The sequence below is a fragment of the Gymnoscopelus braueri genome, assembly GCF_963280865.1.
Source record: "Gymnoscopelus braueri genome assembly, chromosome: 16".
In the NCBI taxonomy this organism is placed as follows: Eukaryota; Metazoa; Chordata; class Actinopteri; order Myctophiformes; family Myctophidae; genus Gymnoscopelus; species Gymnoscopelus braueri.
Window position 1 is genome coordinate 31,214,121 of NC_137616.1, and position 17,938 is coordinate 31,232,058.

At 39.9% G+C, this 17,938-nt stretch overlaps 3 protein-coding genes across 3 annotated transcripts in view; all 3 read right to left on the reverse strand.

Annotated features, from left to right (window-relative positions):
• Positions 1-13,987, reverse strand: part of LOC308103823 (uncharacterized protein) — a gene marked incomplete at its 3' end in the record, with an annotated part of 33,426 nt that extends 19,439 nt beyond the window's left edge. Inside the window, exons 1-6 of the mRNA XM_080454000.1 lie at positions 13,826-13,987; positions 11,524-11,593; positions 10,566-10,728; positions 10,176-10,444; positions 9,474-9,631; positions 9,084-9,387 (exon numbers count right to left, since the gene is read on the reverse strand). Coding sequence (XP_080310126.1) covers positions 9,084-9,387; positions 9,474-9,631; positions 10,176-10,444; positions 10,566-10,728; positions 11,524-11,593; positions 13,826-13,951 — 1,090 coding nt within the window. The 5' untranslated portion in view covers positions 13,952-13,987. The remainder of the gene's footprint in view (positions 1-9,083; positions 9,388-9,473; positions 9,632-10,175; positions 10,445-10,565; positions 10,729-11,523; positions 11,594-13,825) is intronic.
• The window catches only part of LOC308103855 (uncharacterized protein), a 164,163-nt gene that overhangs the window by 39,200 nt on the left and 107,025 nt on the right, over positions 1-17,938 (reverse strand). The window lies entirely within an intron of this gene.
• On the reverse strand, positions 14,605-16,895 carry LOC308103857 (adhesion G-protein coupled receptor F1-like). The gene is made up of 2 exons (XM_080454051.1): positions 16,469-16,895; positions 14,605-16,188 (listed from the first exon to the last, which is right to left on the reverse strand). The coding sequence occupies exons 1-2, from the start codon at positions 16,472-16,474 to the stop codon at positions 15,208-15,210; spliced, it is 987 nt and encodes a 328-aa protein (XP_080310177.1). The 5' UTR covers positions 16,475-16,895; the 3' UTR covers positions 14,605-15,207.

The following is a 17,938-nucleotide window of genomic DNA, read 5'->3' on the forward strand; positions in this document are numbered from 1 at the left end:
TGCACAAATACATTAATTACCTACGCTACCATTTGCGCCTGGCAATCTCTGCTTCTCACCCATTGACTTGCATGTTAAATGATGGTGTTTCCCCTTAAAAATAATCGATCATTTCAGGAGCAAGAGCTTAAAAATCTCTTCTAAATCTAGTCAACAAGGCCTGCAGTAGGCTATGCACTGGACAAATATGCATGACATTATTTCAATAAACTAAAAACATGGGAAATGTTAGAGGGAGTAATAGCCATGGATACACGACGGTCGACTGTCACGACCGTCATGGATGAACTTCAACCTGGTGTTTGCACTTTCTCCATTTATGGCCCGTACATCTACATAAACGTTCATATTTCAAATATAAAGTGCTTATCCCATGGCAACGGAGGTTACATGTATATACGGGCTCTCAAAAGTACCTGTATCATCCGTATTGTTCAATAAAAAGCATTTTAATCTGATCGGTGGCCATTTTCTCCATGTGCTTTCAACTGAGTGACCCTATCGGTTGGTAGGTGTATTGCACTCCAATACATTATGAAAAAATGGCCACTGATCGGATTAAAATGCTTTTCATTGAACAATACAGAATATACGGTTACTTTTGAGAGTCCCGTGCATAATTGTAACATCCGTGGCCATGGGGTAAGCACTTTATATTTGAAATCTGAACGTTTATAGAGATGTACGGACCGTAAATGGAGAAAGTGCAAACACCAGGTTGAAGGTGATCCTTGACTGTAACAGGACTTTTCATGTACCGCAGGGACTGCAGTAGCAGACGCAGTTAATAAATAGACGAACAAATGAATTAATATACTTTAACGTGCGGAATCCGAAACAGGCAGCGCTGTGATTCTGAATTTTGTTACGATTACGGTGATTAGTAGCCTATTATTGACACCACCTGGGCGAGTGAGTCATGTAACTTTCCTGGTTGCAGCCTTGCAGTTTAAGTGCAGATTTCAGCTTGGGAAAAGCAGCCTTTAACGGGTTTGGGTACGTGGTTCATAATCACCATTGCGTTATCGTGGTATTCCTACTACTAGTCCCAGAAACACACACACGCTGTTAAGAGAGAGAGAAAGAAAGAGCGAGCGAGCGAGCGAGCGAGAGAGAGAGCTTGCAAAGCCATCACAGCGGGTCTCCGCAACACAGACTGGTGTAAAGTCAATAAGTACATTTACTCAAGTACTCTACTTAAGTACAATTCTCAGTCACTGTTCGCCTCGCTGTATATATAAATACTATATAAAAAATAACGGAGTAACGCACCATGTAGTAACGGTAACTGAGTTACTGAATTAAAAAAATAATGCGTTAGAGTACTAGTTACTGAAAAAAATAACGGCGTTACAGTAACACGTTACGTCCCAACACTGACTGTTAGGCTACGCTGTACAGAGAGAGAGAGAGAGAGAGAGAGAGAGAGAGAGAGAGAGAGAGAGAGAGAGAGAGAGAGAGAGAGAGAGAGAGAGAGAGAGGAGCTTAAACGAAGAAAATGAGAATAGAATATTCTATAGAATAGAATATCATCTAAAACTATGCTAAATAAAGCCCAAACAAATATCAAAAATAAAGTCGGACCTTTATATTTATTGGACACTTAAATGTTTTAGGTACATTCTGTAATTGATGAAAATTAATTTTAAGGTGACATTTCAATGCTCTTAAATGAACACAGGATCACATAAAATCACCTGAAACTATGCTAAATATGTCCAAAACATATCAAAAATAAAATCGGGACTTTATTGTGGCTTAAATAGATTCAAGTCGACAAGTTTTGGTGCATTCTATAATTTAATAAAACATTCTGATGCCTCCATAGTCTGTCTACTTCTCCACAGTCCCTGTGACAACAATGGCGGCTGTTCAAAAAATTTCTGAGCAAAGAGGGGGCGTCTCCTTGCATGAATCCAAGTTGAAGCAACCAATCGGTGGACGGACATTTAATGATGACGCGTTTCAGACATAGAGTTAGACCCTTTTTTAGCAAACCCGCCCCCTTTTTCCAACAGACCAACCAGACTTACCCAACCCCGCCCCTTTTTCACAGACGCCCCGCCTCTCTTTAAATAGCTTCGGAGGTTAACTCCCCCTTTTGGTCAGATGCCTGATATCTGTTCATATGGATGGCCGCTTGCGCTTGCCATCCAAAAAGGGAACCAGGGACTCTAAAGTGGCTCTTTTAAACTACAATGTATTTAGAGCAGACAGATCAGTAGGCCAGGTGGGGTGTGTATTTATACTAAATCTAGTCAGTCTTCTACACTTTTAAATGCTGTCTCACATCCCAAGTGCTTTGAGTGGCTTTCTCTGAAGGTTCAGTTTGGAATGACATTCATGGGTATCTACAGACACCCATCTGCTGACTCAGGTTCTATTGACACCTTAAGTGTCATACATACTGTCCGTAAGAACCGTGGGACATAGGGACTGGAGGGGGAGACAGATTCGTCACGTTTGTCCGTCAAATCTTTCTCTAATTTTCTATCCGTCCGCCTGTGGACTGAACTCAACCCGACGTCACCGTACGTTAGCCAGAAGTACCGAACTTTGGGCAGTAGTGAGAAAAACATTTCCCTCTGTCTGGTCCCTCTTTACAGATATACATAACCAAATGGACCCAGCCGTTCCTTAAACACACACATAAATAATATAGCACAGTGAAGTAGGGGAGTTGTATACAAAAGGTTTTGTATACAACAATTGTTTTTGTCTAGTTGGACTCAACTCAGGTTTAGTGACTTTTATTGTTTTCTGCTCAGTAACGGGACAACTTGCCCAGCTAGCCTACATGAAGTGTTGCCAGATTTTGGCAATACTTTCATTATATATATACATATATACATACAGTGGTAGCCAGTTGGTTTCCTCACCTTTTTCAAAACAGTACCTAGGGGTTGTAATGGATAAATTAGAATGCCAACCTGTTCTTCTATCATTTCTGTACTATCTAACTGTATTTTAACTAAGGAGGTTTAAACTCACAGCAGGGGTTTTTAGTCAACCACTCTACACATGAATGTGCTAAATCTAATTCAGCTACAGCTGTCAATCTAACAGCTGATCTGAATCCTTCATGCTATTCTCACTGTGTCAGCTATGTGTATTTGTGTAACTGTGTATGTGTTGCTCTGATCTTTAGTCCATACCTTATAAGACCATTTAGAAGAGCCTCTTTGGTACAATGTGGAGTATAAAGAACTGTGGTAGAGGAGGTTTGAGAGGCTTGTGCCCCGAGGGGCTGCAGGAGGGTTGGTCAGGCCAGGAGGCCTGGCTCTACGGATCTGTGTATGCTGTTTGCTCTGATGAAATCTTCCGAATAAATGATCTAAAACTTCACCTGAATGGAATATAATATTTCTATTACAGGGTGCCCGTGGGTACCTTTTTCGGCCACACCCCCAGATTCTCAGACACGCTCCCTAGATGTATTGTATCTTATTTCAATGTGTAGTGTGGCCATTCAGCCACTGGGTGGCACGTTCACAGTGAGCAACATAGGTATAGACTGTATCTCCTGCTTTTTTTTTAGCTTTTGCAAAGTAGAAATACTCTGTTACAAGTAAAAGTCAGGAAATAAAACTATACTTGAGTTAAAGTACAAAAGTATTGGTATTAAAATGTACTTAAAGTACCATAGGCCGTCTGGTCAAGGCCCTTTTCGTTCAGTTTCGTTCCCATCAGGTGGATCTAAATAATCTCTGCTTCTTCAAAAATATCTATTGGTAGTAAGTAAGAAACAAAAAGTTCTCCATCTGCTTTCCTGCAGTATTTTTTATAATCAGTGTTTAAAGTCGGTACTATTTCTTACTAGGCGTAGTAATATTTAGTGTGGTTGCCCTAACAGGGCAACCAGATTATTTTGTCCCGCTACTCCTCCCACAGTTTTTGCGCCACACACTTGTGCCATATGTCAAAATGACCGGCTTTATCGGGAATCGTGTGCGAGTATTTTGCTAAGAGATAAGTATTGTATAATTTAATTGATATTAATTTATTTGTGAATTCATTTTCCCCATTGACTTGCATGAGAAAAAGCGAAAACATTTTTTTTTTCCTCCGAAACCGTAAAGGCTACAGTTAAAAGACTTGGAGGGGAGGTTAAGAGTCCAGTGCCAAATTATTTTAAAAAGAATTACACAAGTTGACCTCATGATGGCGCTATAACAGCCCACTTTACATTTCGGCCTATAACTCTTGAACCGTAGGTCGTAGAATCATAAAACCTGGATTCCTTGGGTCATGACGCAACTCCCCTTATAGGCCACGCCCGTTTGCGTCTGGATAGATTTTCAGATTTTTAGATCTTCAAAACACAGTTTTTGCACCTTCTCCTACAGATTTTGTCCAAATCTCACAACATTTTTTACACATAATCGCTGAACCCAGGCGATAAACATATCAAAGCGGAAACCATACCGTTCGTCCGTAATAGGCTTCCAAAGGGGAGGGACTTGTTTTACAAATGATGCCAAAAATCATGAACAAAACTTCCAGTCAACCCCAAAAGCATTTTCACTTTGATACATAGGGGGTGCCACAAATGCGCAAAATGTAACCGTTTGATGCAAAAACATGATTTTTGGGGGGATCAATCCTCTCAAAATGAAATGCAAGTGATCTCAGGAGTGACATGACAATATAATTGGCTTACAACATTTGTGGGAGGGGCCATTTTCTATAGTGGGAGAGGCCTACTTCTTAAAATCAAAACGCCATGTATCAGGAACGCAGGATCCGATCTGCACCGAATTCGGATCGCACGTGTACGGCCTCCAATGGTATTCCTCCCGGCGTATTCCTCGTCTCCCAGCGACCTCAACCCGCGACTCGCGTCGGCGCAACCACACTTGCAAATATTCTAGTTTCAATAGGGGTGGTGCGGTTTTCGGTCACATGCATGTTGTCAACCAATAAGATGGCCGCTAAAAAAAAACGCTTCAACTCTGACCAAAGCAAAGCAAAAATATTTTGTAAAATTCTACCGGCGTTTTATTGACATTAATGTGAGAGGAAAACAGCAGAAGGATCAACTCCCTCAAGCAGAAACATCAGCATGTAAGCCACACACGCACACGCACGCACACGCACACGCACACGCACACACACACACACACACACACTTATGTATTATGCTATCACATAAATAAAAAATCTATTGAAAATAGCAGATCTACAAGCTCACAATGCATCTCAACGATTTCCTTCCTATATATATATATATATATATATATATAAAAACATATAATTGAGCCCAAGGCTGGGAGGCATTTACTCCTTTTGTTAAGAAGACTAAAGGTTTTGGTTATTTTGTTCAGATCAAGGATATTGACATTTATGTGTGCTGCAAAACTAGCAGCATGGAATTCACACATAAGTCATAACATCTATTTACCTTCTCATGGACACTATGGTACATACATAAACGCCACAAGTATGTCTTTGGCAAAACAAACCTGTAAAAATGTCATGCATCTACAGTGAGAATGTATAAACATGTTTGATCTCAGTGATAACTCAGACATCTTTACATCTTTGACAGCTAATACACCAGATGTTGTTTTGGTTGATGAGGTGTCTGTATTAGAGATAGCCTGCACTTTTGACTCTAGCCTAGAGGAAGCCTTTATGACCAAGGTCATCAGAGGACAGTGTTACTTGAGGAGACAGGAAGTTCCAGCTAAACTAGTTTTTTTTCCGTCTACGTAGCTTCAATAGGTGTGGTTTCCATTAAGGTGAACAGGTACAGTAGACCTAATCCATGTTGATGAGAAAGCATGCCGGTGGGACAAAGGAAAAAGACTTGAGTGTCAAAACAGATAATTATGTACATGATGAGTAATTCAGGAAGGGCACGGCATGATCTAAAGGAATGCAATGTCACAATAGTTTGATTCAATGGTGCCTAACTTTGATGAGAGTTGAGGAGGATGTACAAATGACACATGCTGTGACACACTGTGGTATTTTAATACACATTTTATACCATATTTTGTAATAATTTGGAGCTTTAGTGTATTTATTTTAGTCTAGTCTATTTTTGGTTTTATTTCAATCTAGGGGGGCGTGGTAGCATTTTGATTGATTTTCAGCCATTTTGGGCCATGGTGTGCTGCTTTTTTCTACCTTTCATTACACACTAGGTTGTGATTTTTTCAATGTATGAAACATAAGCTTTTAGCTTCATTGTGCTGTGTGCCAATCACTTCCGTAGAAGTGTTTTCTTTAACAAATTTGCTACATTTCATGATCTAAATTCAAATATGAGTATACTAAGGCACCAATACTTGTTTCAGATGTTAGGTATTATGTATTTATGACATTTGAGAAAGCTTTTGTTGCCAAAATCAATATAACACATTTTACAAGCAAAAACAGCAGCACAAGATTTTCGTTTTTTGATTATTCACTTTTATATAAATTTCTGGCTTGTGAAAAAATACTGCAGGATATTGTGCGGAGACCTTTTAACCCAAAGTACACAAGGGTATTGTCTATGCAAAAACGCATTGAAAAAGTAGATCCAAGACGTGGGAACGAAATTCATTTTCTAGGCACTTTTTGGTGGGTCACCACACGGCCTAATAGATTATAATTTTGTTTTGTTTTAGCTTTTGCAAAGTAGAAATACTCCGTTACAAGTAAAAGTAAGGAAATAAAAATGTACTTGAGTAAAGTACAAAAGTATTGGTATCAAAATGTACTTAAAGTACCAAAAGTAGAAAGTACTCATTATGGAGAATGTCCCATTTCACAACTTTTCAAATGTATAAAATGTATACAAATCTTTTGAAAATAGCAGATCTACAAGCTCACTATGTGTCACATCGCGACGCATTGTGAGCTTGTAGATCGGCTATTTTCAAATGGCCGAAATGTGTATAGGGCTGAAGTGGTTAATGTATGTTTTGTGATAATAATCAAAATCTACAAACTAACTAGTAACCAAAGTTTTCAAATAATTGTAGTGGAGTAAAAAATACAGTATTATTTTAATTTTTTGTAAACATGGAAAATAATGCAGAGTCCTTAGGATGAATTCAAAAGCAATTGTTTCTTTAAACATAACTGTGTTTCATGGAACATGGTGGAAGAAGTACTCAGACATCAGTACTCAGACACAGCTTTATTTACTAGTTACATTGCAGATTTAGATTTATGATCTAACTGTTCTGAGCTGTGTGTGTGTGTGCGTGTGCGTGTGTGTGTGTGTGTGTTTGTGCAGATTACTCAAAAATCCCAGGAGAAGATAGGTTTCACCTATTGCAGTTTTATGACAATTATTCATCTGCCCCTAACACAATCATGCAGACTCACATTTCTTTGAAACTTTGCAGTAATGTAGAGGGTCATTCCAAATATCACTGAAACCAATCTTACTCCAATTGGCCAAAGGGGGACGCTATAGCAATTTTTTGAACATGCTAACTTTAAACAGGCATAAGTCATGCCTCGACAGCGATTAAACCTGCTTACACATGTGCCTTGACTCATGAGGAACACATGTATCATGTTGACCAGTAAGCTCCGCCCTTAGATTGTCCACAATTTTGAGCAGTTTGAAAAACACTGAAACCCAGGATTTTTCAGCTATTTGCGTGAAACTGTATCATCTGTTTGATCTCCTTTTTCACACGAGCTTATCTGTTGGTCCAATAGCTTCTCTTTTAAACGTGTGCCTTACAACCTGAAGGTCGCCAGTTCAAACCTCACTTGATGCAGGCTTCATTAAAGTTACATTGCACACAACATGATTGTGTCAATTAATTCATGTGCAATTGTTAAAGATTACCTGAAATGCTTATTTGAGAGTATGTTTTTTCAATGTATGACATACTTCATTGTGAAAATAGCCAATCTACAATCTCACAACTTTTCAGATAGCAACGTGTTTCTGAGCTTGTAGATCAGCTACTTTCACCAGTTTCAGCCAGGGGCTTGGTTCATGACAGAAGGCAAAAGTTTATGATCTTCAACAGACAATTTAAGCCTGGACAAAGCTATAGCACTATAGGTAGTGTTGCAATCTGTCATTCCGAATGTTGATGGTTCAATTCCTGTTAATGGCAATAGGTTGAGATGTACATTCAATCTATTACGTTTCCATGTCTGTCTCTCTCTCTCTCTCTCTCTCTCTCTCTCTTCATTCTTCAATCACTGGCCCCGTATTATTGCTGCCTGCAGCTACATTTTTGGGCGGTGAAACCGCCCCTATAAGTGAGATTTGGAAAAATGTACATTCTCCTGCGCTGTGATCTGGGCCCAGGAAATTAGTAGAATTATCCTGCGCTGTGATTGGCCAATCACAGTCTATTCAGGACTGTGATTTGCCAGTGTCACATGACACATGTGCATAGCCCTATATAAGCAACCATAACTTGAAAAAAACCAAATATTTGTTTTTTTCAAGTTATGGTTTCGTCCATCATAAAGAGTGTTTCAATAAATGTATTTATCTTTTGTACATGATTGGTTGACTCCATTCAGTATTGTGATTAGCTAGCAAGACACCGCCCACTTCACACAGGGTGTGATTTTTTGATTATGTTTTGATTATTTTTTATCTGTGCTGTCCTTTATGTATGTGGGTTTGTATGTGGGGAGGGGTAGGGATGTGGGGGGGTTGTATGTATACTTTGTGGAAAATTCCAAAAAAAATAAATAAATAGCCAATACAATGCTTTGTAGCTCACATGTGTGAATTTGTACAACTGAATGAATGGGAAAATAGCATAGGCTGTATAGTATATGCAGCAAATGTTCACCATGTAAGTAAACGTGAAAGGTGTGTCACTGAAGACTATATTTAACTCACTGAAGACTATATTTAACTGCTGACACTCAGCAGTTAAATATCTGTGTTCTGTTTTAGAACTTACTGTACACTGAGGTTTTGGGTTTTACATACAGTATATTTTCTTAACCTTATTGAGTCTGACCCACTGTAATTCAACCAAAATATGGGTCAACTGGCTAGACAAAATGAGCCGCCCTAGCAGGGAATTATTGCTCTTTAGCCAGGTAAAAGAAAAAAAGAGCATTTTTATGTGGTGATTTAGGTCGTGACGGCCACTCACGTTTGGATGTGGTTGTAGGAGGGATGGCGGTGGTAGGTGTAGTTGGTATATTGGGTGCAGCTGTTATATTTGGTGGCACGCCAGTACAGGTGACGTTCACGTCACTGTTAGTCCCAGAGGAGGTGAAGGTGATAAATCCTGGCTGGTCACTGCTGATCTGACTGTTGATCCAAGACTGGTACTGTGACACTCTGGTGTAGACTCCAGGGATATTAGGCAGGGCACAACCCGCACCCCAGCTCACTATTCCAGACTGAATCCAGCGGACACCTTCTTTGCTCACCATTGGGCCTCCTGAATCTCCCTGCAGGGAAACACATACTGCATTAAAACAATGAGATATTTCCAGGAGGAAATACTCACAATGAACACAACCATTCATATGATCACCTGACATGAGTCCTTCCCTCCAGCACTAAGTCCAGCACAGATCATATTGTCAGTGATGGGGCCCCCTCCAAACAGTGTAGTGTAGTTGCAGTTACACCGTCTGTTCCCCACCACTGGAACCTCCACCTCCTGGAGGTTTATGGGGGAAGGGAGGGAAACTAGGGAGACACAAAGTTAGTTTCATGAGCAAATGTTTTCTTAATCACAGTCAACTGACCCGCTGCATAATGGTGATGACTACCTGATATGAACATATCTCCCATCCTCTCTTTCTGTACTGCACCATTTATAAGATACGTGGCTTTAAATGGCTTAGCTCCTAACTACTCTGACCTGCTCACTATCTGTAAACCAAACCAGATCATCAGGCACTGAGATAAACATATAAATCTATCTAAATCTGTGTGTGTTTAATTCTTCATTTAATTATCGACCAGGGACAATGCACATGAATCAATCACAAGATAAAGATAAATATGATATAATCTGAATTGTGGATGGTTGACTTTATAAATGCTGTGTGTGTGTGTGTGTGTGTGTGTGTGTGTGTGTGTGTGTGTGTGTGTGTGTGTGTGTGTGTGTGTGTGTGTGTGTGTGTGTTGTGGGCTGTATGGTTTGTTGTTTGGTTGTTATTTAATTCACCCGGTATGAAATGCTATAAATAAAATGGACTATACACTATACACTATTCACTATACTCACGACCACTTCCAATGGTGCCCCAGCCAGTGATCCAGCTGTCGATGCCACTGTAGAAGGTGCTCCCCGATGCTGCCAGGCAGACTGGTCGGATATAATCGGTAAACGTCACCGGCGATGCAAGTTTCAGAAGAGCGATGTCATTATCATTAGTATCACTGTTGTAGTTGGGGTTGCGGATGACCTGGCTAACCGACCGAGAGACCTCGTTGGGGTTGGCTAGTTCTTGACTCTGCCGACCCAGAAAAACAGTGAGACCAGCTGGGCTATTACTAGGAGTAAAGAAAAAAGACAATCCATAATGAGCACAATATTCACTTTTTTTAAATTATTATGTATTAATGAAATGGTCTTGGGAGAGTAGCGGATCTCTTGCTGATAATAATATCCCACCTTGAGAAGCAGTGAGCAGCTGACAGCACCCATTCCTTGTTAATAAGAGATCCTCCACAGAAGTGACCACTAGAGGTGTGTAGACTGGCCTGCCAGGGCCAGCTCCCAGCTGGAGCGTCTTCACCTCCAACTATCCTGGTGTTCAGAGGAGGCTGGCCACACACTGAGAGAAACACAACCGTCCAATAGAGTAATGCTTAATTTATGCTCTGTCATACGGGAAGTGGTCTTCGCTGAAAAAAGCCAATCTACAATGCTTTGTAGCTCACAATGTGTGAAATTGTGAAACTGAATGAATGGTAAAATAGCATAGGCTGTATATGCAGCAAATGTTCACCATCTAAGTAAAGGTAAAAGGTGTGTCACTAAAGACAGTCTGCTGACACTCAGCAGTTAAATATATGTGTTCTGTTTTAGGACTTACAGTAGCTGGTTCGTCCTGGACACCGACGATATACAACTTAGCTAAGAAACAAGCAGGTGTGCTCCCTCTGGATGACTTTTTGTTAGGCAGTGGTGCTCAGCTACAGAGACGACTAATTCAAAAGACACCACCGAAGTGGATAAAGCGGCACAAAAATAAATAAATAAATAAAAAGTGCTCATTGGAGCACAGGTCTCCACCAGGCCAGGTAGGTAATTGTGGGCCAGCAATGTACGGAATTCAGTCTTTATAGAGGTGAGTGGAATCTGTAGTCTAGAAGTTGAGGGATTAATGTTGATGAAGTTATTGTACAGACACAATATGTTGATTTGTGGAATGTGTGTGCAAAGTTTCACGGCAATCGGACGCTGCGTTCATGATTTGAGGCATTTTGTTCAGAATAGAATAGTCCCACTCCTTGGGGTGTTTTTTGTCACTGTATATGTAAATAAATATGTATATATGCACATACGTGAAATGTGTATGCGCATTCCTCAGACATATCTGGCACTGATCACTGAGGAAATGGCTCACCCTCTCTTTTTTCTCTGGAATGAAATGCGGCGTCAGGTATCTCTGTGTCTGTATCGGGTATCTCTGTGTCCTGGTGAGATAATTGGTGTTGTTGAGAATACTTCACATTATTTCCTCCTCAATATCTGATGTCTGACAATCACCAGAGAAATCTGTCACAGAAATCTACAGTAAAATTCTGGCCGTAAATTCTACTGCTGTATTGTAAAACCTAGGTGTGTAACCAGAGAACTGGGCACACGAGAGAATTGGGCACTTTTGGGGGGAGAACTGAGCACTTGAGAGAACTCGTCATGGACTTTTGGGGAAAAGTGGGCACTATTTTGGGGAGAAGTGGGTTCTATTTTTGGGTGGAACGGGACTTTTTTTTAAAATTTCATTCATTCATTTCTAATGACATACATTTTTTTGCACTGCTGACAAGATGACTGTCTATCTCACTGTCCTCCTGACGTAATGAACGGTAGCCTGTAGACCGTTTTCACATATGAACTCTAGGCAGAGAATTGGGTCCAGACATTGTGGCACTGTCTGCATTTAGTGCCCAGTTATCTGTATCGCCCAGGTGACTGGGCAAGGCATGCATCTTGCATCACATTCCATCCAGTCGCTGTGTGGCCTGCACTACCTAAAGCAATTTTGTGCAGTGTCCGAAACATAGATTTTGCACTTTATAAACATAAGTCTTTATAATCATAAGAAAATCTCTAGGTCAAATGCCATAACTGTCACTAAAGTCAAATTTCGAGAAATAAAACGTACTGTATGTATGATGAGTTTAAACGTTGCTGCTACAGTTTGTAGTCTTAAAACCCGGAAGTTAGTTTGCAGTGGGGTCCCTAGATTTTTAATTCTACGTTCCTAATCTTCATACAATGAAGCATATAGCACTTAAGTGGTTAATTTATCCAAAACTTACTTTCACAACTTAAGTCCACATGGTAGATTCACAGGAAAAGTAAAAGGCTGGTCATGGACTTTACTTGGTATGGCCTGCATTCTCAAAACACCGTTCAAATGGTGATTCCGAAAGTAAGAACTAGGCAAAACATTATTTATGTGCTGCCCCTTCTTTTTGGAATGATTTGCAGAAAGGTCTGAACCTATCTGAGCTGATCACTTTGAGGGAATCTAAATCAATTTTAAAGGATGGAAAGACTAGTACTATTGGAAAATGTGATTGCTTTTACATTTTTGTCAACTGCCACACTTTAAGGTGTTCATATAACATTTTAGTTCCTGTTTTGCACTTTAACTGGATATTGTTCACTTGTGTCTAGTGTATTATGTATGTATTGTTTTGTATTGCTTGTCTATTGTTGTTGTAATAATGCTGCCTCTTGGCCAGGTCACTCTTGGAAAAGAGTGATCAACCACATAGTCCTCCTCCCTTGTGTACTATGTCGTTGAACCTGACAGCTCAACCTCACCATGCCAGCTTGTGATGGACATTTCCAGCAATATTTCATATTGCCACAGACAAAACAAGTGATCAATAATATTACCAGAAACACATAGGCCTAGCCCTAAATGTATAAAGTCTTAATGTACTCCTTATGTGCCATAGTGTCTACTCTATTCCACTGCACTACACATTTTAAAACGAGCCAAAAAAATATTAATACAATAAAATCAAAATTATTTGGGGGGAAAAGCCGATCTACAAGCTCACAACAGCATGTTGATAGCTTGTAGATCAGCTGTTTTCTTTTCTTTTTAGCCTATAATGGCTAAAATGGCAAGGTTAAAGTGGTTAGCTATACTTTAGAAAACCTGGAGACTGTGAAGTTGTCCTCATACCGTTGACTAATTATTTCATTGTCTGACACACCTCATACACTCCATTAATCCATTGTTAAAAAATACTATCCCACAAAGGATTGAACGCACATTTTGTAATTTTCAGGGAATTAAGGCAGCTATTAGCAAACATTACTTCTAGCTGTCTTGTTGTCCTCACCTGATGCAAACATGTACGGGTACCACGTACAATACCACAAATCTCCTACAAATGAATGAACATGTTATCCCGACACTTTATGAGTCACCAAAAGTATTAAAAAAAAAAAAAATTCGATTAGATTGTGAATATTTAGAATATTTTTTTACACAATTTATAATGAAAAATTATCGACAATATTTTTCGTAATTTTTAAAAACAAAAAGTGCCATGGACATAGACAAGTCTTGCCACGGACATGTTTGTCCATGTAGATGACCCCTGCTGTAAACCTGTGATGTGACAATAGAGTTGATTCTGAACTTAATGCAAACATTCAAAAAGGTGGCACTGCCCACTTACCTCTAAATATACATGTAGAGACTCTCCCATCTTCAGTTTCTCCAGATGGTAGCAGAACACCAGAAGAGTAACCATGTATTCTACTGCCTTTGGTAATGCCATTACTAAAGACTGCAATAAACACATACAAACTGGAAAAGACTGGGTCTTATAACGTCATGGATTCCCTTTGGATCCCAAACATTGAGGGATGGCAGAAAGGTGGATCTAAGCTTATGAATTCACAAAATCTGCTTATCACGGCCACTCATCGTTCTCATTCGCTTCCCTATCTACCACACCTACCTTCACTCATTAGCCAATCCCCATTCACAATCACCCATATCCACTAAACCTGCCTCTACTCACCACAGCCAATCCTCTCTCAACTGACTTGTTTGTCCTGCTTCACGCCAGACCAAACATGGGTTGGGAGTACTGGGCTTGTAGATCGTCTCTTTCTGCCATTCATTGCTTTCAAGTTCATCCTCCTCCTATACTTAGTATAATGGTTGTCATGTTTGAGGAAATAAAAGAAGGCTAGTCACAGGGCTGCCAAGTTTCAGGAAAATCTAGGAGTGAGACTTTAGTGTCATCACATGCACGAGCGCCACACATGCACGCGCGCGAAGCTTTTTCGCGGTTATTCCCCTTTTATTTCGCATTTTTCGTGGTTATTCCCCTTTTATTTCCGGTTTTTATTACTTTAATTCGGTTAATCCGGTACAAAAACATGTACTCCATGAAGTGTATATGTGTGGCAAAAAGGAAACGTTGCAGGAGGGGCTTATTATTTTGTGAGATTATAATTAAGTACAAACAAAAAACTGTCCTTAAAGCACAGGTGCTGTAATATTGAACACTGTCAGGTAAAGTGTTACACCCTGTTAAAGAACATTCCTCATGGTGTTATTCATACCATGAACTTGAATGTACTCCATATTCATAAGTTGTACATTACTCCATAGTATTAACTGCTCTGTGTCAAATACCTGTTGTGAATTAAAGAGTGCAAACACAATATGGATTCCTTTGTCGTGTGGAGAAAACATGGTTCCTACTCCCAGACCCCAAGTAGTTCCGAAAAAAGGCGTTAGCACAGCCAAACTTCTAGCGATGGTCACCAGGACATGCCGCTCTTCAGATTGTGACGATTCTCCCATATTTCTGCTTCTCAACATTTTGTATATCACCACAATGAGGATCAAGAGGTTTGTGGCCACTATCATGAGGGCTGGGATGACAAACGCTAACAGTGCCTTGGAGAGGTCCCAGTTCAGCCAGCAGACCCCGTTTCTTCGGATATAATTCTTATTGGGTGCAGTTACGGCTATGGTTATAATGCCGATGATGAGAGGTGCTCCGTAGCCTAGAGAGAAAGCAATAGCTAGCATACTTTTTTTTTACATATTCCCCATGACGGATACTGTGCGATATAGCAACAGCAAAGCTGATGCCAGCATCCAAAAGAACAGAGCCAGGTAGAAAAAATGGATAAAGAAAGTTGCCGGAGTGCATGCTGGTACGTTGTCTGTCTCTGGCTCTGAAATGGCTGCCCCGATAATAAACCAAATGTCTGCAATTAGGAGCGACACAGCAATGTTGACGATGGACACATGTCGCAAGTAGGAGGTGGTGTTCCTTCTTATTTTTCTCCAGATGACTGTTTCAATAATGAGACATATGACCAAGCAACCAATCCATATGCCCACTCCAATGTAGGTTATGAAGTCCAGAATGTCTCGAAATTCCTTGTCAAACGGAATAAAGGGCGACATGAGGATAGAGAAGGAGGTGAGATGGTTGCAGTTGCATGTCACAGTTCCATTAGCATGACTCACCAACACACATCCCTCACTGTCCCATGCACCAAGACCACTGAAGAGACTAAAGTTCCAGAAGACGCACTGAGGGTTTTCCAGAGTCTCATTGCCCAGAGTCTCATTAAAAATATCAAAGGTGAATGACACATTGTTGATAGTGGCTTCAGTCTTGACTAGAACCACATTTCTATTGATGACAGTGGAATTTGTGTCATTGTTGGTGGGGTTTCTTGCGGGAAGGACATTATGCATTGAGACAAATATCACAGTGGTGATTGCACTGCGAGGAATGTTAGATACTGGTATGTCAATCTCAACAGATGAATTCAGGTCATTGTTGTAGGTGTTCAAGGTAATGAGCGGTGTTTGAATTACAAAAGAGTCATTGGTCAGGCTACCAGTTATTGCTTCAATAGCATTCAGTAAGTTTGAGCCACTTTGAGGTTGAGCAGCAGCACTTCTTATATCTGAGGCTTTGCTTTTAGTGGCGTTGTCATTTAAAACATTCCATGAATCCCTTGCTGCATCAGATATGAGAACATCTACAGTTTTCAAGATATTCTAAAAAAGTAAGGAGAAAAAAAACATGTACAAAATGTTGTTTTTTCAAATAGAAATTGTGTATAACTACATGTAAAGACTAGATTTTATTTTTTACATTTGTCCAGTTATTATTACATTTCTGAACTTACCTGAATAATCGAGCAAACAATGGCCAAATATATGTGTGTGCAGTTACTAAGTTATCAATGTTTGAATTTTGTTTGTATAAATAAATCTACTCTCCAGATGTATCTTTGACACAAAATGAACTTATAATACTATGTAATAGTTGACCTACCTCCATTAGTGCTTCATTTATTGGTATACTTGTATTTGCCACACTATTCAGTATGCCAACAATGGCACCAATGTTGGCTGGTGATGAAACCACTTCCACAGTGTTGTCTTCAGTGACTGAGCTTAACTCTCCCAGAAACTCTGAAACCTCTTCCACAGTCAGAGACTGTAGATTCTGAGATATAAAAGGCAGTAGTTGTATGTAGCACTCTAGTAAACTGTAATACAATACAATCAAGTTAACACTTTGTCATAGAAATGTGAATGGTCATCATGAATATCAGATAGTTAACCTGCCTGCAGTGGTGTGTGGCAGGGTATTGTAATCACTCCCTTTTATGTATCTGTCTGTGTCTGTCTCTGAACAAAAAAACTTGGTAGATTTTCATGAAACTTGTGTGAAACAACAGTCTAAATAAGGTATTTTGACAGCCTAAATTTACATGGAAGCGTGCCCCTGATTATCAGCAGTGACCAGGCAGCGAAGAAGGGTGTTCTTCAATGTTTTTGTATGGGAACTTTGGCAAAGGCTGTCGACCAACCCAATTTACAGTTGTCTCACAGCGGAATATAAATGTAACGCCTGTTTTTTACAATAGACATCCCTAAGGACGTGAATACATTTACATTAGTGATACTTTGTTGGAAAATAGGTAAAACTAGAAAGGTGCGCTCCTCAGAGTGCAGGTCTTTGCCAGGCCGGTTTGTTGAGGGTTTGCAAACATAAGTCAATCATACCCAATCGGAATGGATTCTGAAGTATCTGACTACAATACATCTTGATCACATGACTCCAGAGACAATGTGTACCAAATGTGTGAGTTTTGGACAAAATCTGTAGGAGTAGTAACGTGTTTTGAAGAAAAAGCTAAATGGCAGAAAATGTAGTCTGGCACAAATGGGCGGAGATTATCTGGGGAGTTGCATCATTTTTATTATCGTATGACCTATGGTTCAATAGTTAAAGGCCATAACATGAAGCGTGCTGTCATAGTGGCACCATGAGGCCGATTTGAAAAATTCGGGATGGCCGTTCCTCCTTCGCCTACGGGAAGAGTGCATGCAAAGTTTCCTAGTAATCAGATGCTGCGTTCATTGACCGTAAGTCTCCAGTCAATGAAATAGTATTTAACAACTCTAGCATACCTATTATGGGGTGAACATTCAGTGAAAATAGCAGAACTACTAAAGCTGTAGACGGTGAAAAAGGGGTTATTAAGTGTCATAGTATGACACTTAATAAGTACAAAAGTCTGTGGGTGTTACCTGAGACTCAACAAACAGATTGTCAATCGCTTCCAGGATACACGTGTCTTGTATAAGATCCCATGCAGTTTCCATCTTCTTTACAAACTGCTGTCCTCTCTCCCACTTCACCATCTTTGCAACTTTCTTCTGTAACTACGACCCCAGCCTGTCCCTCACCAAACTCTTCTGAACTACATACATAGTCTAAGAAAATAAATAAAAG